At 35.8% G+C, this 24,612-nt stretch overlaps 1 protein-coding gene across 3 annotated transcripts in view; it reads left to right on the forward strand.

Moving 5' to 3' along the window:
- The window catches only part of CDYL (chromodomain Y like), a 206,761-nt gene that overhangs the window by 84,178 nt on the left and 97,971 nt on the right, over positions 1–24,612 (forward strand). For 2 of the 3 annotated variants that reach the window (XM_043978567.1, XM_043978569.1), the window contains exon 2: positions 22,638–23,304. In XM_043978567.1, coding sequence (XP_043834502.1) covers positions 22,638–23,304 — 667 coding nt within the window. Of the gene's footprint in view, positions 1–22,141; positions 22,202–22,637; positions 23,305–24,612 lie in introns of those variants that run through there. The other variant, XM_043978568.1, reaches the window with a different exon arrangement.

Genomic DNA, 24,612 nt, shown 5'->3' on the forward strand with positions numbered 1-24,612 from the left:
TGTTAGGTTTAATTGATACCTGTTCATTGAACACCAATAACATTGAGCATCAGCTGTGTCAGTGCTGTTTATATAGTCACTTTTCACTGAAAGATAGAATTTAAGAGAATAAGTGGACAGTTATTAGCTCTTGCCCTTCTCAAAAGTCTTTTTGGACTGTTACTGAAATTCTCAAATAATGATTGATTTTCTTGGATCTGCTTTACCCCTGCATTAGTTTAGATCTTTTCATATTTCTCCATGTTTATTATACATCATTTATTTTTATTTTTTAATCATAAAAACATTTTATTATTTTCTAGTTACAGGTAGAGATATTTTACAACATTTGTTTTTATAAGATTTCTAGTTTCAAATGTTTTCCCTCTCTCTCCTCCCTCATTCCTCTCCAAGACAGCAAGCAATCTGATATAGGTTTTATATGTACAATCACATTAAACATGTTTCTGCATTAGTCATACTGTGAAAGAAAAATAAGAGCAAAAGGGGAAAACCTCAAAAAAGGAAAATTTTTAAAAAGTAGAAATAGTATGGTTTAGTCGGCATGTAGATTCCACAGTTCTTTTTTTCCGGATTTGGAAAGCATTTTCCATCATGAGTCCTTTGGAACTATCTTGGACCATTGTATTGCTGAGAAAAATCAAGTCTATCACAGTTGATCAATACACAATGTTGTTGAATATATGGTGTACAGTGTTCTCCTGGTTCTGCTCATCTCACTTAACATCAGTTCATGTAAGTCCTTGAGGTTTCTCTGAAATCTGCCTGCTCATCGTTTCTTACAGTACAAATAGCATTCTATTACATTTATATACCACAACTTGTTCAGCCATTCCTCAATTGATGGGTATCCCCTCAATTTCCAATTCCTTGCCACCACAAAAAATATAAATATTTTTGTACAAAACATATCATTTTTTAAAGAGCAGTAGTATCCCATTACATTCATGTACTACAATTTATTTCACATCGATCAGTACATACTGCCATAATGTATTAGTTTGCTTATCTTTCCACACTCCCAAAATTTACTGTTGTCATATTTTATCTTTTTTTTTTTCCAGTGAGGCAGTTGGGGTTAAGTGACTTGCCCAGGGTCACACAGCTAGTAAGTGTTATGTGTCTGAGACCAGATTTGAACTCAGGTACTCCTGACTCCAGAGCTAGTGCTCTATCCACTGGGCCACCTAGCTGCCCCTATACTTTATCATTTTTTCTAATTTTCTAAGTGAGAGGTAAAGCCTCAGAATTATTTTGATTTTCATTTCTCTTATTAGTGATATAGAGCATTTTCCGATATTGTTCTGAATACTTTGCATTTCTTTTGTGAACTATTCATATCCTTTGACTATTTTTAATTGGGGAATGGCATTTAGTCATATATCTATACACATATACATATATAAACACATAAGAGAGAGGTGTGTGTGAGAGAGAGACAGACAGACAGAGACAGAGACAGAAATAGAGACAAAACCTTGTCAGAGAAATTGGATACTAAGATTTTTTCTATTTGACCACTTCTTATCTTAGGTTTATTTCTATGTTGTCTGTGCAGAAGCTTTTCAATTTTAAGTATAAAGTTAACCTCTTTTGTCTTTTGTAATTGCCTCTATTTGATAAAGAATATATCTCTTACCCATAGCTGTGAGATGTACATTATCTACTTTTCTTATGTTACAATCATTTTTCAGTTCTGAATTTGACTCTTCTTGACTCCATTTGGGGGTTTTCTTGGCAAAGATACATGGAGATACCCACAAGTGGAAATCATTCTAAAGGTTTTCTCTTAACTGGATGTCTTATTTTGGACAATAGCAATTCTTCATTCCCCTTGGTTTTTCCTATGTGAAGGTTAGGTCAAACACATGAGTGATTATGAGTCTTGTTGTAAGGAGGGAGGACTCTGCTGTCTTTTCACAGTGCTTGATGTAACTCACAGTTATCTTTTAAAAAAGAAGCATCTGCAAGCCACTTGTATCAGTAGAGAATCTCCATGACTAGTATGTCTCCATCTTAAGCTTTACCTAATAGTAAAAATCTGAAGCTCTTAGAATAAGGTAATCTCATCCTTCAAATCATCTTGTTTAATTGGGGGGGGGGACAATGGGGGTTAAGTGACTTCCCCAGGGTCACACAGCTAGTAAGTGTCAAGTGTCTGAGGCTGGATTTGAACTCAGGTCTTCCTGAATCCAGGGCCAGTGCTTTATACTGTGCCACCTAGCTGACGCCCATCTTGTTTAATTTTTACATATACTGTTATTGCTTTCCTTCATTCTCAAAGAGGACCATGACATCACAGTGATGTCATGATTTGCAGTGAATTGGATTTAAATGAGGGAGGTCTGTGCGAGGTCACCAACCTCACTCTCTCCTCCAGAGCCATCTGAGAGATAACTCATTGGAAGAAAGCCCTTAAGGCAAACTGAAACAAAGACTTGAATAAGTAAGAATCACAGTGGGATCTTCTTTATGTCCCTCAGTCAAGTCTGTGAAGTAAGGTGGTCTGTTGCAGAATTTAGTACTCCCTAACAATAATAAAGGATTTTATTCTCACAGAATTTTGTGATGAGAAAATATGCATACAAGTTAGTTCTGATGTTCTCTGTCAACATTTTGGATATTAACAAGGAAGAAGTTTATTTTCCCCCTCATTTTAAGTATCATCCCCCTTCTGATGCCCTGCCCTGTAAACAAGTCCCTCAGCACTCTTAAAATCATGTTGATTGCAGTGTCTACTTTCCCTCTGTACCTGCTTTGCCTCATCTAGTTGCTTTGTCTGTCTTTACTCTCTTTGTCTCATGTTAATCTCTTCTATAAGTACATCCAGGATTGTGACCTTAAGTCTGAGTTTTTTATTCCACGATCCTTCATGGAGAAAAGTGTTTGTAATAAAAATTGTTTGTAGATCTTTTCCATTCTGTTATTTGTTATACTACAGTAGTAATTTCAGACAGAAACTTAACCAATGTAAATCAGTTGCCATGCAAGGGGACATAAATATGTTTAAAAGTGCATCCGTAAGTTAACACTTCATATACTTGCCAGGCATATTCACAGCAGCCATGGTAAACTTGTTAGCAAAATCTTATGGATGTTTAAAGATTATGAATAGTATTGCTTCAAACAAACAGTCTGACGTGAATCTGAACCCTTCCATATGTGTTGGAATATGAGCTTCTTGAGAGCAGGGATTATATCTTTTCTATTTGTATTCATGATTAGCAGAGTTTTGCACGTGGTAAAAGCTTATATAAATTCTATATTCATTCATACCTCCTCAAACTTTATTTCAGCTAATTTAATTCTCCACTACTTCTCTATTTGAGGCAATACTGTTCATCACCCAATACTTTTTGTAGCTCCTGGAACAGTAAATTAAACCCTGAATAAATGCTTGTTCTGTATATCTATCCTGTAATTATATTTGTGGTAGTCAGTCACCAAATGTACAATGAAAGAATGTTACCTGATATTTTGGATGTACAAATCCAAAAAACTTTTTTGCCTCACTGAATGAGTGATGAACTAACTTGAAGTGCAACTTTCACTTTGAATTTGATTTTGTGTCATTGGCTGTTGGTTAAAGATTGCATGTTTAGAATACCATGCTAAATTTTCTTTAAAATTTTTTTTGCAGATGTTCTAAGAACTGACATAATACCCTCTGTTCACCTTTACCCAGGTATAGTAATCTGAAGGGAGATAGTGGCTGGCTACATGACACTAAAAAACACTGGTATTTTGTAGTCTGTTGCATGCATTACTGAGGCCAAAAATGAGTTATCATTTGGTCACCAGGCTTCTGGTAATTAACCTTTCTATTGTTATATATGGTGGTCCTTGATCACAAGGGTTAGCTTCTCCTTGGACCTATAATCAAAGATTTTATAACTTGGTTGAGACTTCTTATAACTTTAATTCTAATGGCATTTTAATTCCAGAATCTCAAATCTCAGTTCAATGAGGAGACATTAGAATAATACGTTTGTGGTGATATAAAAAGTTTTATAGCTTTTACTTATTTTTTTTTAAAAACATTTATCTTGGAGGAGAGGGTAGATAACTTTTCCATAGTATTTTTGTCAGCTTTTTTCTCTATACAAACTGATTATGCTTATGGGTTTTTCCCTGATAAGAAATTATAACAAATTAGGTACTGGCTAACCCTACTTCTCACCACAATGTGATGCTAAAAACTGTAGAGAAAAGCATTTGTGTGGTGGAAAGCACGTTATTTGGTTTCTTGAAAGCCTGTGGTTGCTCTCTTTTAACAGTGGATGGCAATCTTGTTTTGATAAGGTAAAGTTGCTGGTTAGATGTAAGTGGAAACTTGGGAAAATAATTCAGTTAATAACTAAAAGCTAGACATGAAAAGATCTACAAAGTAGCAAAAGGCAGAGGCTGCTTATATGAAGGTCTTCAGCAAGAAACTGTAGTTCTTAATGTTAGATAAGACAGTTATTATTACGGGTGGTGCTTAGTTTGAGTTGTGTGTCTGTGTACATGTATAGAGAACACTACCTACTAGTACTTTTTAATATAAGAGATCCAGGGGATAGAATTGTTATTGTCTTTATTGTTCACTCTCTTTCTGTTACTTTCTGGTTGGTTTTCAGGAGAATTTATTAATTTTTTTTATCCTTTGAACAAAAATGTTTCAGAAAATGGAATGTACTGTGCTGGAAAGGGGTAGTCAAAGTTCCTTGCTAGCGAATTCTTCACACATATTCAAGATGATCACTGGTTATAGTTTGATTAAAAGTTAAACTAGATAATATCCCTTCCAGTGTAAAAGTTGATGAGTTATTACCTACCTCTTTTATTTTCTGAGACAAAAAAACAAGTTATTGTAGGGAAACTGCATGTAATAACAATTTTTAATTGTTTGCTCTTCTATAGAAGAGATAAGCTTCCATGCATTATGATACTTAATATTCAAAAATTCTTTAAGCCTTTTCACATTAATCCAAACAACTATTTGCTTTAAATTACAGTTGCAGTTGTCCTGCTCTTCACCTATGCGGATCTGTTCTCTTTCTTTCTAGACGTGTATATCTATGTCCACCAGATTCACAGAATATACTTTGAAAGTGATCTGAGCTTTGTATAGATACTGTAAAACTTGTAAATTATAACAAACATAACAAATTTATTTGTTTCTTTAAAATGCTTTCCTTGCATTTTCATCTAATTTCATTAGAGCAATCTTGTGCAGTTAGTGCTTACAGACAGTACTAGCTTCCTTTTACAGACACAGGGCAAGAAGTTCAGAGACAGCCTAAGTAATCAGCCCATGATCACACAGCAGCTAAGCTTTAGAGCCCACTTTTGAAATTGTCTTCATGACAACAAGTCTAGCACTTTCTACCTCATACTGCCTCTCTTATACTAATAGCATATGACACAGACATAACTAGTTTAAATGGTGTAGATGAACTGGTTCTCATTGGATTGCGTTTTGCAGTTTTTATGCTGAGTTTTGTTAGTACGAGAGGCAGCATAGTATGTTATTTAGAATACCAGGCTTGAAAGTAAGGAGGATACTTTATTCCATTAATGGAATGATCTTGAATAAGTCAGGTAACCTTTGGTCCATAGCTTTTTTACCATCAGAAAAAGGAGAAGGTTGGACTGGATGAAAAATTCCTTGTGTTGAAAAAAATTTGCAAATTAATTAAAATTTCCTCATGTAGTTTCATACATTGTTCTGTCTCTAAGGGATCCTAAAGAAATGTGCATGGATAAAGATTAATGAAGGGAGAAGAAGAGCATCCCATTTGAAAGGAGTATTATGTTTCTAGATATGGTTGCTGAAAAGATTATTTTACATGAATTAGTCCAGTTTGGTAGAGCAGTAACATGATTACATACATTTGCAAGTGTGTCATTTTAAAGAGACATAAATTGGTAGAATGGAATGAAGCCAGCAAGAAAGGAGATGGAGATGAGAGATCAGTGGCACAGATATTACAATATTCTAGACAGCCAGTGGTGAGGCTTTGAATTAGAATGGTAGTAATAGAGATGAAGAAGAGGACAAGAGGGGAAGGAAGGGAACAGATATTAATTAAGCTCCTGCTGTGCGTCAGGCAGTGTGCTAAGCAGGTTAGAGATATTACTTCATTTGTTCTTCACTGGGTGCTAGGTGCTATTATGATCCCCATTTTATGGTTGAGGATACTGAGGTGGAGGTTAAATGACTTGCCTAAGTTTACACAGCTATTTAATTAAGGCCTTCTTGACTTGAGGCCCACTGCTCTATCCACTGTACCACCAGCTGCCTCTTCACTATGAACTGAACTTTCCAGATCTATTTTCCTTCTTGGCACCTCCTATGTCCCCAAAGATAGCCTTCCCCTTTGCCCCACCTACACAGATAACTATATTAGACAAAAGGGCCATGATTCAAAGAATATCCCAAGATTTTGGACCATATTGATTAGGGGAAATGTAGAACCTTTGAAAATGGGAGTGGGAATCCAAAGTTTGTTTTTACACTGTTGTTATTATTGTGGACATTGTTTTTTCTGATTCTGTTCGTTTTATTCTTCATCAGTTTATAAAAGTGCTCAATTGTTCATTTTTATAATATTATAAGGGGGCAGCTAGGTGGCACAGTGGATAAGGCATTGGCCTTGGATTCAGGAGGACCTGAGTTCAAATCCGGCCTCAGACACTTGACACTTACTAGCTGTGTGACCCTGGGCAAGTCACTTAACCCTCCTTGCCCTGCCCCCCCCCCATCATTATAAATCTGTTTCTGTTTACTTTACTCCATCAGTTCATATAAATCCATGTCTTTTGAAACCATCCATTTCATCAATGCCCCCACAGCTTTTCAGCCATTCTTTAATACTTGGACACCTTTTTAGTTTCAGGGTTTTTGCCATCACAGAAAGAACTGCTATGAAATATTTTTGTTCATACAGGACCTTTTCCTCTTTCTTTGACCTCTCTTGTGTATAGCTTTAATCAAAATACATGCATTGTTGAATAATTTTTTGGTATAATTCCACATTGCTTTCCATGATGGTAAAATCTAGCAAGAAGAGATAGAATGCGAAATTCCATTTAAAATTATTTTGCAACATACATTTTTAAGATATAAGAACTATATAAGGGAAACATGGAAAATAGACAACAAATCTATGGATAAAAGTTCATTATAAAATAAGTAATAGTTAACATCACAGGAGATGACAAAATGGATAATTTTGGTTACATAAAATTATTTTACACAAACATCTAATAAACAACTGGGAAGAATCTTGCAGCAAATTTTTCTAGTAAAGGTCTCTTTTCTATCATAGAAAGAACTGATTCAAAATACGTCATTCCTCAATTGATAACTGTTATATGGATATGAACAATTTGTTCTCAACAGAATTAAATCATGCCATCTCCAGCCATATGGAAAAATGCTCAGAATTACTAATAACTAAAGAAAGGCAAATTGAAGCAATTCTAAGATTGCACTTAACACACTTCAAAGCAAAAAAAGGTGACAAAAAAAGAATTCTAAGTGTTGGTGGGGCTGTGAGACTATAGACATTGATAAACTGTTGGTGGACTTTTAATTGGGAAAAACCTGGAAAGAAATATCTATTGACATTTTATTCTGTCATGTTCCCAATGAACAAGTCTTCTGAATAAGTAAGAAAGGTATTGAAGGATTTGGGAGACTCTACAAGGAAAGGAAGGAATGTAGTTGAATAGGTTTTAGGAAGTTTACTCTTTTTTTCTTTTTCCCTTTTTGTCAAAAATCTACTTAGATATCAGTTCTATTCAGAGTATTCAGTATACTTATCACCTTTATCTACTAGTCATTTAGCAAGCGGATATTAAGTGTTTATCATGTGTTAATTCTCTCTCAACATCCCATTCCTCAATGTACTCATTTCTTATGACCTATTCTTCTGCCACAGCTACAGAAATGATGATACCCTTGATCTTGTTGCTCTTTGATGTTAATGAACTCTGAAATTCCTTAAAATGGTCATAACCTGTTGGTTTTATACCTCTTCCTTGCAACATCAAACTATGTTCTTTGTTCTCACTAAAATCTAATGACCGTCTCTGAATCCTCCAATCCTTCCACCCTCAGCTCTTTCCCATCTTTACTTGGGTATACTCTCTCCTCCCTTCCTTATCTTGATCCCTTGGTGAACCACTTTAACTCTTTTCCCTTTCCTTTCCTCTAACTTATCAAAGAACTTGGCCCGTCCAAACCTCAGTGTGGAATTATTCCTTATCATCTGCTTATGTCAATCCTACTCGTGGGCCTACTGAATGAAGCTGGAGAAGAGAATGATATTGTGCTGATTGTGTCTACTACTAATTTATTTTATACAATCTCAACCAAGTCCTCACTACAGCAAAGAAATACTTTCACATTGTTTCTAATAATTAATTTCCTATCTCATTCACTATAATGGCATTTACAGACCTTTTCATGCCTCCCCAAACTTTTCATAATTTCCCCTCCCTTCCATGCTCAGCTAAGAACCTTGACTGATATTTCACAGAAAAATTGAGGTTTTTCCCGAGAGTTCCCCCTTATCCATGTCATTCACCTGATTTTTGCTTCTCTCACTTCTCACCCCTGTCTGACATGAAGAAATAGATGTTATTTTCCCCATTATATGGATGAGGAATCTATTTCTGGGTAATTTTATGACTTCCCTGGAATTACCAGTTCATTAGTAACTCCAGTTCTAGTTCCCTATTCACTCTTTTATGTTCCCTGTCATCCTACTCATAGCCTACTTTTTCCTTAGTTTTTAATATTGCTTAGATGGCAAATCTGGGAAAATAATTTGTGGTGGATATTGATCTTGACAGAAAAGTTGACCATATAGACCAGTAGAGTTTAAGCTTCTTCAGGATGAAAATTGTTCTGTTTTGTATGTGTACCTTCTGGACCGGTCAGAGTGCCATTCCACATATCAGTCAACATGTATATTTTATGCACATTGTTATGACTAAAATCTAATGTGTGTCCTTACCTGCCCTTCCAGTTTGGGGATGGGGGAACTAGCTAAGATTTACTGATAAATTCAGCAACAGTTTAAGCTTTTAAGCATTTATTAAAGTATATGAAGGGTTAGCAGAGAGAGAGAGAGAGAAAGTAAGTCACCTTCACCTAGCTATCCAAGAGAGAACATGTGAAGTTCAGAAAGATAGGAAACCTGTCTACTCTGGCCTGCTTCTTCTGCCACTAAAGAGACAGTTTCCTAGTCTGTTTGAGTGGAAGCTTCCTGCCGAACCAGAAGAGGGGCAGTCCCACACACAGCTCCTAGCTGGTAGCATTCAAGTCCATTGATTGACATGACTTGGAGGTGGTCCATGAATTGTGACTTCCAGATGCTGGGTTGACCTTAGAAAGGTCACCTCATGTGAGAACCAGGACTCAGGGGGTAGCATCCTGGTTCTCACACTCCCCCCTGTGCTTCATGAAGAAACATTGTTTCATTATATGAAGCAATAACATTACAGATACTCATGACTAACAAAGTAAAGGCAATGAAAAGAGAGAAAAGAAATTGAGCAATGCATTGACAGAAGCTAAAGGGGGCACTCCCCTTTAGCAAGTGGACATTACAAACAAAGAAAAACTAAAGGGGGCATTCCTCTTTAGTAGGTAAAATATTACAAATGGGTATGCAATGGGGAAAACAGGAAAATGTCTATTTAAGTCTTTGAAAGTCTTATCTCAGATGGTTCTTGGGGAGGTCCCCACACACAGCTCCAAGTTAATTGGCTGGTATCATTCTAGTCCATTGATTGACACGACTTGAAGGTGGTCCATGAATTGTGATGTGACTTCCAGACGCTGGGATGACCTTAGAAAGGTCACCTCATGTCTTTCTTGGCCAGGTGTGGCACCCTGGTTCTCACACTATGTAAGTACTGGGGATAAAAGTAGCAGAAAGAATGTTCCTCTAATAACTAGGGGCATTGATTCTAATGAGGCACCTGACAATGAGTAAAATTGAGAATACCAGTTAAATACCAGTATACTTAGAAGAGCAGACACTTTCAACATGCTTACTGATGTATTTAGACAGAGCAACACCATCCCCTGCCTCTGTATGTATGTTTATGTATGCATATAGAAACCAGCAGCAAGAGTGTGCTGCTTCTAGAAGTCACTTTCGGTAAGGGAAGGGATTAAGCATTTATATAGTACTATGATGTATCAGGCATTGTACTAAGGGCTTTTAAAAATATTATCTAATTTAACTGTATTATAAGAGGTTTATTATAAAACCTGAGAGATAGGGCCTAATATCCCCTATTTTATAGTTGATGAGACTGAGGCAAAGAGAACCACACAGGTAATAAATTGTTTGGGACATAATTTGAACTCAGTCTTCCTAACTCCGAGACCAGTACTCTATCCATTATGCCTTTTGGTAGCTAATTTGCATTTTTCCATGTTATGTGAAGTATCCTATTGTTCAATGACTCAAGTACCTCAGTTTTTCAAAAGTTACCATTTTTATGTCACTTTCATGCTACAAAGGAGGTAGTTTGAACAAATAGAGGCTCTTAATTTCTGTATTTGCTTTGCCTATTTTTTCCTTTGCTAGCAAATAATTTTAAACTAACTTTGTCTTTTATAGAGTTCTATATACAGATTTGTAGATTATTATTTGATCTGGTTGAACTTTTTGGAAGGTTCTAGTGAATTAAAATTTTTTTTTTATTGGTGTGTGTGTGTATACTTTTTTATATGTGTACTATACATAAAACACACACATGACAGTATCCCAACCAGAGAGCCATTCCATATAACAAATAATATTTTAAAGGAGGGGGAAAAAGCAGCTAGGTGGCGTAGTGGATAGAGCACTGGACCTGAGTTCAAATCTAGCCTCAGACACTTGGCACTTACTAGCTGTGTGACTCTAGGCAAGTCACTTAACCCTTATTGCCCCACCAAAAATAAATAAACAAACAAATAAATAAAGGAGGGGAAAAGTAACTTGTGGGAGTATCTTTTCTTATATCTTCTTTGAAACTGTACTTATAATTTTCAGTATTCACCTTTTGGGGGGGGTCATGAAGCAATTGGGGTTAAGTGACTTGCCCCAGATCACACAGCTAGTAAGTGTCAAGTGTCTGAGGCTGAATTTGAACTCGGGTCCTCTTGAATCCAGGGCCGGTGCTTTATCCACCAAGTCACCTAGCTGCCCTACCATCTTTTGCCATGTTTACTGCTGTGCCTCACCTTTGGGTGTCAGGTAGAATCTCAGGACTGTTTTGATTTGTACTCATGTTATTAATGTTTTGCTTTATTCTTTGATTTTGCAGTTGTTGGGGGACACTGTTTATATGGCCTATTTTTTGAGAATGCCTTAATGTTTTGGCATTGGTGGTGGTGGTGGTGGTGGTGTGTGTGTGTGTGTGTGTATGTGTGCGTGTGTGTGTGTGTGTGTGTGTGTGAGAGAGAGAGAGAGAGAGAGAGAGAGAGAGAGAGAGAGAGAGAGAACGAGAACAAAGTTCTCTTTAAAAACTTTAAAAACTTAAGTTCCTTATTTCTTGAAGGAGTGCTTTCTAATGAATCAGTATAAGTACTTTGATTTGGTTTATTAATCTTCAAATATTTCATGTATTTTGTAGTTATCCAGGGTTTATTTTATAATCTTCAACTTTGCTAAACTTTTTGTCTCAATTTTCTTTGCAAATTTCCTAGTATTTCCAAGTATACTATTATAGCATGAGCAAATAGGAATAAATTTATAATTTCTTTACTTATCTTTATGACTTTAGTTTCTTTTTCATCTTATTGCTGTTGCTAGTATTGCTAGAATTTTGTAGGATAATAGAATACACATTCTTGCTTTACTCTCATATTTATTGGAAACCTAGTATATTCCTATTGGTTATAATTTTTCTTTAGGTTTTGGATAGTTTTTGTAATTTAAAAGAGGGCCTCTACCCTTGAATTGTTACAGTTTTTTTTTAAGCATAATTGAGCGTTGTACATTTTTCAAATTTTTTTGCCCTTTAATAATTATGTGCTTTAGGACACTTGTTTTTAATATTATGTTGATTGTTTTTCTGGGTTTTTTTTTTAACCATCTTTGTACACCTCTTTTAAATCTAACTTGGTAATGATGGTTTTGATGGGATTTTCTTTTCTTGCGCTTTTAACCTTCCCTGGTTTAGGTTTTAGACATATTTATCTCACAAAAGGATTCTGATAGTGTGCTTTTTTTTTTCAATTTTTGAGAATTTCTGTAACATTGGTACTATTTTTAGTTCAAAATGATTTGAACTCAAGCCTTTCCCTAACCCATTGAGAAGGCAAGCAATATGATACCCATTATACAGGTTAAATCATGTTTCCAAAGAAGCTATGTTGCCACCCAAAAAAACCAAAAAAATCAAGAAAAATAAAGTGGAGGAGGAAAAGGCTTCAATCTACACTTAGAATTCATCAATTCTCTCTAGAGGTCAGTAGCATTTTTCATGAGTCCTTTGGTAATTTGCAGAGATCATTGTCTTGATCAGAGTAGCTAATCCTTTCACAGTTGATCATCATTACAGTGTTGCTGTTACTGTTTATAATGATCGATTTCTGCTCACTTTACTTTGTATCAGTTCATATACATCTTTCCAGGATTTTCTGAAACTATCTGCATCATCATTTCTTTAAACACAGTAGTGTTCCATCACATGACTTGTTCAGTCATTCTCCAACTCATGGGCAATCCCCTCAATTTCCAATTTTTTGTCTCCAGAAAGTGAGCCACTGTAAATACTTTTGTACACTGGCTCCTTTTCCTTTTCCTTTGATCATTTTGGGATACAGACATAGTAGTTATATTTCTTGGTCAAAAGTTATACGTGGTTTTTATAGCCCTTTAGGCATAGTTCCAAATTATTATAACCCTTTTGTCATAGTTCTAAATTATTCTCCTGAATGGTGGGACCAGTTTACAATTCCACCAGCAGTGCATCAGTGTCCCCATTTTTCCACATCACCTATAGCATTTATCATTTTCCTTTTATGCTAGCCATTGTGACAGGTGTAAAGTGGTACCTCAAGAGTTGTTATAATTTGAGATATTTCAAATATATGTAAAAAATTGAAACAATAAACATGCATTACACATCATGGCACAATAAAAATAATCAATTCGGGGAGCACAGACTGAAGTAGAGATAACAGTAAAACCCTAAACAATTAGTAAGTAAAGCATAAAAGTAATTACTAATTATGTCAAAGATGATGACAGTGATGAAACACTATACTAACATTTCTGGTATACATTCCTTGGTCTAAAATCGACATCCCTAAAAACATTAACATCAGAAAAGGAGGGGGGAATAACAAACTGAATATACATGTTTAAAATTAGAATGCCTATAAATAAACACAAAAGAATATATATTAAAAATTATAAGAAAATAGAGAACCAAACTATTCTAGATTTGACTTGAAAAAACTAAAAGCTGTTTTTAGAAAGACTAATAAAATTGATAAACCATTAAACAACCTAATTAAAAAGAAGCAGCCAGACAAATCAAATATAACCTAACAAGGTAAAATGACAACAAAGCTAGAATTAAAAGAATTTTCAGAGGGCAGCTAGGTGGCATAGTGGATAGAGCACTTGCCCTGCATTCAGGAGGACCTGAGTTCAAATCCAACCTTAGACACGTGACACTTACTAGCTGTGTGACTTTGGGCAAGTCACTTAACCCTCATTGCCCCCCAAAAATTTTAAAAAAGAAATTTCAGAACCTACTGTGCAATTACATGCTACCAAAATGTAGAAAACAAAAGAGGAATACCTTTAAAAATACACTCTCTTGGCCTGGGAACCTGGAGGAGGCATCCATGCATTCAGCCTCACTCTCCTCCCTATCTAGGCTGCCACTGTGGGTGAGACTACTTTTGAAAAAGTCACATGTCATAGAGTGCATTAAGATGGCAGAGGAAAGGCCTGTGACTCTCCATGCTCCCAACAAACCATCCACATACCTCCAACAACAACAACTACCAAAAAAAAAAAAAGGCTATAAGAAAACTCCTAGAGCAGGATAACCCACAAAAGAACAGAGTGAGACTATTTTCCAGCCAAAGACTGCTTAAATAGGCTGCTCAATGGGGTGAGAGAGGGCTCAGTGTGTGGCACAGATCCAGGCAGGTTGCACCTCCAGAGCCTCGGAATCTTAAGCTTCAGTGGCTTTTCCTGTTTTTTTTTTTTTTTTTTGGTTGGGCAGGCAGGGTGGGGTGGCTTATGTCTGGGGCTGGATTTGGGCTTGGGGCCTCCTGGGTCCAGGGCTGGTGCTTTATCCACTGTGTCACCTAGCTAACCCATGATGACATCTTTGAAATAAAGTTAAGGGGTAAGAGGAATTCACTGAAAGAAAGGTAAAGGGAGCAGTAGAATGTGGTAAAGTAGCTCACATAAAAGAAACAAGAAAAAGCTTATGGAGTGGAGGGGAAGATGGGGAAGGAGCGGGGAAGTGAGTGAGCCTTACTCGTCAAAATTGGCTCAAAGAGGGAATAACATACAAACTCAAGTTGGTATAGTAATATATTTTGCCCTGACCGAAAGTAGAAGGGGAAAGAGGTGGGGGGGGGAGAAGGAAGGAGGGAAGGGCATATTGGGGAAGGGGGCAGTAAAAAGCAAAACACTTTTGAGGAGGGATAAGGTATGGGAAGATAGAAAATAGAGTAAATATCAAGAGGAGGGAATAAGATGGAGGGGAATACAGTGAGCAGTTGTAACTGAAAGAAATTATGAGCAGGATGCTATCAGAAAGATGTATGAAAAATGCAAACCATCAAGAGAGAAAGAACTGATGGTATCTGAATACAGATTGAAGTATAATTTTATTTCTTAGTTCCTCTTTCTAAAGTTATTTTGTCTGTTTTCTTTCACAACCTGACTAATGAGATGTTTTGCACGACTGCACATGTATGACTTATATTGAATTGCTTGATTTCTTAGGGAAGGTTGAGGGAGGGAGGAAGAAAATTTGGAACTCAAAGTTTAAAAACATCAATGTGAAAAAATTTTTTTTTACATGTAACTTGGGGAAAATTCTAAATTAAAAAAAAATACCCTAAAAGAAGACACTGCAGACTTTAAATAATCCAGTCAAAAAAGAAATAGAATTAGTTTTAATTTCTTTTTTTTTCTTTTTTTTCTTTTTTTTTGTGAGGCAATTGGGGTTAAGTGACTTGCCCAGGGTCACACAGCTAGTAAGTGTCAAGTGTCTGAGGCTGGATTTGAACTCGGGTCCTCCTGAATCCAGGGCCGATGCTTTATCCACTGTGCCACCTAGCTGCCCCCTCCACACCTGTTCTTAAGGAAGTTCACTATGATGGCCAAATAGAAGGTGAACTGGAATTGAAGGAGGCATACTCAGCATTTGACTATTGTAGTAGTCCAAGCAGGAGAGAATGAGAGCCTACAATGTGGTGGTGGCAGTGCGTCATAAGAGAAAAACGATGTTGTAAAGGTGACATCATCAGACTTGTATAAATCAATTAGATATCAGTGTTGAAAGATTGTCAGGAGTTAAGATGAAACCTAGATTGGAAGCCTGGGACCAGGAGATGGCGGTGCCCTCAGCTGTAATAAGGAATGTAATGGTGGCAAGGAAGAATTTGGGGGGGGGAAGATTACCGGTTCTGTTTTGGACATGAGTTGAAAATATCCAATAGATATCTAATTCAAGATTACTGAAAGGTATTTGGGGATGCTAGTTTGTTTGGAGATCAGTAGAGAAGTTGGGGTAGGATAGATACATTTGAGAATCATCAGTATAGAGATGATATTAAATCCATGGAAGTTGATTAGATCACCAAGTAAAGTAGTATAGAGGGAGAAAAGAAGAGCGCCCGGGACAGAACCTTGAGGAAGAGGGTTTGATCAGGATGAAAATGCAGCAAAAGAAAATGAGGAGTGGTCAGATAATGTTGGAGGAGTACTAGGAAGGAGTGATACCAGAAAACCTAAAGAAAAGAGAGTATGAAGGAGAATGTGATGAACGATGTCAAATGGTGCAGAGTTCAAGCAGGATTGAGAAAAGGCAACCAAAGTCATTTTTTTAATGGAATGAAGATAGTAATCCAGTTTATAAAGATTGTATTTTTTATTTTTTAACTAATTCCAGATGCTTTGGATAACAGTTGCCTTTTAATTTAGTTTGAAGTCTGGAGGTGCTATTCTCCTCCATTTCCTATAATTTTCTGTATTTTTCATTTTCCCAAATGATTTTGGTGCTTAGTTTACCATTCTATAAAATATTCCTTGGCTAATTTAAGTAGCCTAGCATTAATAGTTCAAATTGCCTTTGGTAGTGTTATTATTTTTATTGTATTGGCACAACCCTTCCATGATCCCTGAATATTTCTCATTGTAATTTGATCTCTACAGGTAATTTGTGTATTTTGGTAGATGAATCCCCAGATATTTTATGCTTTTTGTAGTTATTTGGAATGGAATTTTCCCCTCTTTGATGTTATTACTATTGAGAAGTGCCATTGAGTTTTGAGAGGGTTTTTTTTTAGCCTGGAACTTTCATGAAACTATTAATTATATTAATATCTTTGCTGATTTCATAGGATTTTCCAACTACAATTTCTTCATATCAGAAAATAGGAATAATTTTTTTCTTTGCTTTACCTGTTTATGTCTCTAACTTTTTTTTATATTATTACTGTTGCTTGCATTTCCAGGATTATATCAAATTATAGTGGGGAGAGTATGCATCCTTGATTTATTTCCATATTTATTAGGAAAGGTCCTGATATTTCTATTATATATGATACTTTTTGTTTTAGGGAAATGCTTTTCATGTTTTTTTTAGTAGGTCTTTCTACATCTATACTTTGTAAGAATTTTAGAATAAGTTAATATACTTTATCAAGACTTATACATCTATTGATTAAATATATGGGCTTGGATGTTAAGACTTTTGATATGATTAATTAAGTTGATTTCCTAATACTGAACCATCCTTGCATCCTTTGTATTTATCCAACTTGGATGTAATAAATGCCTTCTTGGATAAATTGCTGAAGTCTGTTTTTATTTTAAAATTCTGAATTTATATTCTTTAATGACATTAATGACAGCTTTCCTTCTATGCTTTATGCTTACTTTGGTTAGATATTAGGACTCTACTTTTCCCAAAAGGATTTTGTTAGAATGTTTTCTAAGTTATTAAGAATTTCTTTTTTCCCCTTCAAGTTATATTTTCTCATTGTTGAGAATATAATTTTTATTTACACCCTGTAAATTTATGTACACCCTTAAAGGACAATAGTTAAGAGTACTGTTCTCATTCATATTTCAAATTTGTTCTTTGCTAATAACATTCAAATAAAGCATCTAGGGGGCAGCTAGGTGGCTCAGTGGATAAAGCACCAGCCCTGGATTCAGAAGGACCTGAGTTCAAATCCGGCCTCAGACACTTGACACTTACTAGCTGTGTGACCCTGGGCAAGTCACTTAACCCCCATTTCCCTGAAAACAAAACAGAACAAAACAAAAAAGCAAATAAAGCATCTAAAAATCTGTTTCTCTTCAAAAGATATCTGATTATAAGAACTAAGTAATATATTTCATCTCATTTGACATTTGTAACATTCCTTTGTGGTGACTCACTATTGTTGTTTATTTATAGGTGATTAAACCATGGCCCAGTACAGTTGTAATTTGGTCATAAAGCTACTAAGTGTCAGATGGGATGCCAAACCAGCTCTTTCTCCAAATCTCTTTCTTCTAGTGCACACCGAGTCCCTGTCCCTCCCTTCTCGCTGAAGAGGGGAAGAAGACATAAAATTCACTGTCTTGTTTTGAAAGCATATGTAATTGTACTTATGCTGTTTCTTAGAGGTCATCTGGTCAAATCTTTTCTTTTTCTTTCTTTCTTTTTTTTTTTTTTTTGGTGAGGCAGTTGGGGTTAAGTGACTTGGCCCAGGGTCACACAGCTAGTAAGTGTTAAGTGTCTGAGGCCGGATTTGAACTCAGGTACTCCTGACTCCAGGGCCGGTGCTCTATACACTGCGCCACCTAGCTGCCCCTGTTCAAATCTTTTCTGAAAGAGAATCCTCGCTGAAAAATTAGTTCATATAAAATCATAGAATGTGAGAGCTAGAAGAAACTTTGGAGGCCACCATGTGGACAGTGAATCCCAAAGAATACCCAGGTAGTGAGTAACAGAGGTAGAATTGCAGTATCGGTACTTTGATTCTAAATCTATTATTTTCAGGAATATTGGTTAATCAGACATTGAATACGTATTTTTCATGAGCTATACTTTGGGAAATGGTAGTCACTTAATCCAGTGATATTTCCTTGAGAGGTGGTCATCTTGATACTGCTTGACTACTCCCAGTCAGTGATAGGTAATCCACCACTACCCAGTGCAGACTTTTCCAGTTTGGAACAGCTCTATCAGGGAATTTTTCATTACATTAAGCCAAAGTTTGCTTCTGTCTTATCTTCATTCAACTGAGTTCTTTCTGCCTCTCTAGCTAAGCAGAAAAAAATGGATGCTTCATTAACATGATAACCCAGAAAATACTTGAGTTTCTCTTGTCTCTCTTGAAATCTTCTCCTGGGTAAAATACCTGTAGTGCTTTGAAGTAATCTTCCTACTGCATGATCTCTAACCCCTTCACCACATTGGTTTTACCTACCTCTCCTGTAGATTCCCAGCTTGTTGGTATTAAACACCATATTTGATAAAGCACTTTTACCAGGGCTATGAGAGTATCACTTCTTTTTTTTTTTGCCAGGGCAATGAGGGTTAAGTGACTTGCCGGGGTCACACAGCTAGTAAGTGTCAAGTGTCTGAAGCTGGATTTGAATTCAGGTCCTCTTGAATCCAGGGCTGGTGCTTTATCCACTGTGCCATCTAGCTGCCCTCTCCCCCCCCACCCCCCTTTTGAGGCAATTGGGGTTAAGTGACTTGCCCAGGGTCGCATAGCTAATAAATGTCAAGTGTCTGAAGCTGGATTTGAACTAAGGTCCTCCTGAATTCAGGGCTGGTGCTTTATCCACTGCGCCACCTAGCTGCCCCTCCCCGTATCACCTCTCTTCTAATACATTAACCCTCCCCCATGCAAAATAACTATAACATTAGCTTTTTCATCTACCATGTCACACTGTTGAATGTTTATAAAATTACAGTTTCACAAATAACAGTATAGCCATTCCTTTCCCATTTGTTACTTTTACTGTTTTTTTTTTCTAAGAACCCATTTTAGGACAATAATTTAAGCTACCATATCGCAAAAAACTGCTTATTCCTACCACTCTTGTTACAAACTTTCTCTACTCTCTTCCCTTCCCCCTTGTCCTTTTTATAGCTGGTTTGAAAGTTTTGGTTGATTTGGTGTAACTGCATTAATACATTTGAGAAGTGAAGATCACTGGATTTAGAACTGGAAAGGACCTTTACTGATGAATGTTTTCTTGTATCTGGCCATTGATTTTACTCATCTAAATTAGACTGACCTCATTAGTGAATCTGAAAAATAAACTGAATCTCAGCTAGCAGTGACGTTTTTCTCATAAAGAGCTAATTCAGTAGTACTATATAATATCAAGGCTATTTTCAATGAGCTCTTTTTTTTCTTGTCTCAACCTCCCTAAATTAATTCTCTTATATGTCACTTTCTCCAGTATATAAGGAATTGGCAGCCATATGCCTTGTCCAGACAGACCTCTTATATATGTACTCAGTCTCATCACCTTCTGCAGTAGATTATTCCATTCTCTCTGTAATCTTTATATCTCCCTATTCACTGTTTCCTTGCTTACCAAGTTTCCCCATCCTTAAAAAGCCCTCATTGTCATCATTATATCTCTTTCCCCTTCATCTGTACTCTGCTTCCACTTCCTTTCTGTCTCTTCCATACCTTCTGAAATTTGACTTTCAGCTTCATCATTAATCAGTCTTCATCCTAGCATGTTTCTTGTATGTATTTATTTACAGTCTCCCGTATTAGAATGTTAGCTCCCTGAGGTCAGGGGACTATTCTTGCCTTTATATTCTATGGGTTTAGTATAGTTCTTGGTACAAAATAACCATTTAATAAATGCTGATTGATTTGATTCTTCTTGACCTTTCTTCAGCTTTTTTTTTTGGTACTTTTGATTGTCTAACTCGTTTTTCTTTGTATCTCCAGTGCTTTAACAAAGTGGCTGATAAAGTAAACACTTAGTAAATGTTTGTTGATTGATGCTGTGCTTATAATCCATGACCTCTTTATCAGGAGGAAGGAATTCTGTTTTGTTTTTCTCTTCTTTAGAACTATTTGATGGTTGCACTGATTTGCATTAGATACTTATTAGTATTTTCTTTTACCTTATTATTCTGCATATTCTCATTGTTTTGCTTTGTTCAGCATTGGTTTTTGCAAGGCTCACCATATTTTCTCGATCTTTCATAACGAGAGATTTAGGTCCTATAAATTTGTAGGTGTTCACTTTCAGCCTTCTTTTATTGAGTGTCCTAATAGATTAATAAAACAGTGATATAAAATGAAGCTGGTTGGAAATTTCAGGGTACTCATTTAAAAATTATGTTTTATGAAAATAATATTTTGAAGAGTAAGTAAATGATGGAAGGGGAGAGGAAAGTATTTCCATTGTCATTTGTTTCTTTGAATTTTGATTCTTGTCATGAGTTTTTTAAATCTAAGAATTCCCTGGTTTTTCTTATGGCTAATAGAGAAAATGTATAAGCAGAGGGTTTTTTGTTTGTTTTTGTTTTGTTTCAATGTATTACAGCTGAGAATAATCAGGTTTCATGAATAAGATAGCACCCAAGGTTATCTTAGGTAGAAGAGAAGGATTTCAATAAGCATAGAAATGTTAAAGGTTTGTATTTGAGATCAAGAGCCACAGCTAGTGGAAGAGTACAAGTGAGACTTACTTAGGTGGACCCCTTGGCCTGGGGCGGGGGGGGGGGGGGAGAGGATATTAAGATTTTCAATTAAAAAAATTTCATTCTTTTGGTTACTAAGGTTACCACTGCATTTATATTTAAAAAGTTGTGCACATATATTGGTTCTCATGATACAGTGACAGAGATATTCATTGGGTGATACACCCAAGACTCAGGACTTTTCTATCTGACCTGTAGCTGTAACTTCATATCTCCCCCGTTAGAATGTGAACTCCTAGAGATTAAGAACTGTTGTATTTTTGAGTTTTTAATCTATTTTTTATTTCTATTTGTATCAGTTCTTTGCACTTAATAAATTCATTAATTTATTCATTTAGTTCATTCATTTAGTGTTGTGCCTGTTATTTATGCAATCAAATTACTATCTATAAAAATACTGTATGAAGTAATGAGAAAAAATAGTATAGTGTAGTCGATAGAGAACCTGCCTTAGGAAGACTTCGGTTTAAGTCCAATCATGTCATGTATTGTCCGGGTAACTTGGAACAAGCTACCCATTGCTCGCAGCAATTCTCTAATACTATACATAAATTGCAGAACACTTGTCAATATGCAGTTGCAGAAGGAGTTTTTGCATTTCTAATAACCTAAATGAGTAGTTCTCAAAATTTCTTTTATCATTGTGCTTTATTCTTTGTTTCTTATGGAGTATCATGGCACACCGAAAATTCAAATTGGCCATATTGTGGAGAGTTGTCAGGAGTCTCACATGAGCCACTCTCTCTTTTGTTGAGCAACCATTTTTGTTGAGCTCTTTGTGAGTTCAAGGTCTGCCCTTAAGTTAGTATGTACATCTAATAAACAAGATTTGTTTGCCCTTATGTGTACTTGGTAAGTAATATTTATATCAGATTTATAGGGTTTTTTAATCCTCAATAACAATCAAAATTTTGTAGCACATCTAGTAAAAATTATGGCACATCCTTTGAGAATCACTGCTACATCAATGAAATCAGTTTCAGAACTCTTCCCTCCTCCTCCAAAAGTAATTAAAATTTAAGATTTCAGAAATGTCTAGAAAAAAATCTAGTCCACTTTAATTAATGGAAGTCCTTTTTTAGGACTCTTAATACCTCTTTTCTGTTGGCCATTTAGAATAGGGCCAACCAAGGTCATAAGTTTTCTTTTTCTATGAGCATGTCACTTCATACAGAGATAATGAAACTCTGTTCCTCATTCGCAGACTGGACCCCCTAATCACAGTTAGCTGTTCTACAGATGCATGCTCTTAATGGTCACAAAGGTGGTGAGTATGGATCACTCCATTCATCCCATTACTCATTCAGAGCCAAGGTGACAATGGATCAAATCTGTTGCATAACCTTTACATATAATAGAATATATAGAAGGAAAATAACATGTATATAAATATATACATATATATATATATATATATATATATATATATATATATATATACATAATAACACCTTAGCTTGAACAACAACAACAAAACCCAAAAAGTCTGGCTAGTTCACTTACTTGTATGCTATAGAAAAGCTATAGTGCTTAGATTGTTGAAATTTAAAGGAAATAACTTAAAATCTTTGGAGAGTTGCCCTTCTATTCAAGGAAACCTTGTTTTCTCTCATGTTTTTGTTTGTTTTTGGATTTTATATTATTCAACCGTGCCTTTTCACATAGACCCTATAATTTTTTTAACTTTCCATTTTTCTTAACAGGTAGAAAGAATTGTTGACAAGAGAAAGAACAAGAAAGGAAAAACAGAGTATTTGGTTCGGTGGAAAGGCTATGACAGCGAAGATGACACTTGGGAACCTGAACAGCATCTTGTGAATTGTGAGGAATATATACATGACTTTAACAGGCGTCACAACGAAAAACAAAAGGAAAGCACATTAACGAGAACAAATAGGACCTCTCCAAACAACGCTCGGAAACAGATTTCCAGATCTACCAATAGCAGTTTTTCAAAAACGGCTCCCAAATCACTTGTTATTGGGAAAGACCACGATTCAAAAAATAATCAATTATTTAATGCCAACCAGAAGTTTAGGAAAAACACATCACCATCTCTCTCAAGCCGAAAAAATATGGACCTTGCAAAATCTGGTATTAAAATTCTGGTCCCCAAGAGTCCTATTAAGAGTAGGACAGCAGTCGATGGCTTTCAGAATGAAAGCCCCGACAAACTGGATCATATTGAACAAGATCAAGAAGATTCTGTGGCTCCAGAAGTGGCAGCAGAAAAACCTGTTGGAGCTTTATTGGGTCCTGGTGCAGAAAGAGCTAGAATGGGAAGCAGGCCAAGAATACACCCATTAGTGCCTCAGTTGCCTGTCCCTGTGACAGCCACAATTGCCTCAGGATTAGCAATCAATGGGAAAGGTAAGTGTTCCTTCAAAAGATACTCTTCATTCAGTAGATTGTGCTTCTGCTTAAAGAGCATCTGCCTATAAAAAGAGTATAAATCTGGAGGGGTTCGGACTTAACTTAAAGTAAAGGTGGCTGTTGGATAGTGCGTTTTTAAGATTATTGCTGCCTTCAGGTATCGTGACTGAAAACTATTATTTGAAGCTTTCATTAGCAACATAAGATGCATCTTTGATATTCAGTGTACAATTCCAATATATTTTTAATGTCATTCTAAATGTGATAAACAAAATGCCTTGAATGTTAGGAATGTGATGGAGATGATCACAAAATTTGAAGTAGTCTTTCCATCTCCAATCTATTTCTTGAAGTTATACATCTATAATACTGAGAGATACTTTATATAAATTTATCTGAGCTGCCTGAGTACGATCAGATAGTGATACAATTTGTTTCTTCAGATGCTAGTCCATTGGAACCTTTTTTAGTAAGGCCAAAGTTTACCTTATACAAGGTGGGCCAAAAGTCAGGAATATTTAATAACTTTTATTTTTTGTTTTCAAAATATCATGAAAACATTAGACCTCTTCATGGTTTTTGGCTCACCCTGGAGTATCTCAGAGCATTTCTGTTATTTTTATGTAGGTGAAATAACCATTCTCTTAGGAAGTTAGTGATAAGCAGGGAAAGGGTACTGAAGAGGATATAGACTTAAATCCTGGCTCTACCACTTTCTGACTGTGACCTTGTGCAAGGCACTTGATTTCTTTGTCCCTTGTGTTGCTCATATATAAAATGATGTGGTGGAATGAGATAACCCTTGCTTCTGTCCCTCAGGCCTCAAGCAAATAAATAGTTTTAAAAGAACACACCTTAAACTTTTTTCATTCATTATTTTAAGTGCACAATTTTGGATAATTTAGTTTAAATTTGCCTTTAAAGGAATATATACCATTCAGGGTTTTTTGGCATTGTATCCTAGTTATTGTAAAAATTTTAATGTTCCTTGCAGACTAGATATTTCAGTAACAGCACAATGAGCCCAAGAAGAATCAATTTCTTTTCATATAAAACTAAGGTAAAATCCTTTTGACTTAGCTCCCCTATGATTAATAATTATTTAAATATTAGCCATTTGGGGATTGTAACACATTTTGAAAGTCTGAAGAAAATGAGGCAAATAATTTTTTATGTTCATTATTTTTACTAAGAGGCAGGAGAGTGTTAGCAGTAGAGAGAAAGACTTGGCTTCATAGCCTACATGTAACAGTACCTTTGTGACCATAGTCCAAACATTTAACTTTTCTGAGCTGGTCTAGATTA

Source organism: Dromiciops gliroides, chromosome 1 (assembly GCF_019393635.1).
Source record: "Dromiciops gliroides isolate mDroGli1 chromosome 1, mDroGli1.pri, whole genome shotgun sequence".
NCBI classification, from domain to species: domain Eukaryota; kingdom Metazoa; phylum Chordata; class Mammalia; order Microbiotheria; family Microbiotheriidae; genus Dromiciops; species Dromiciops gliroides.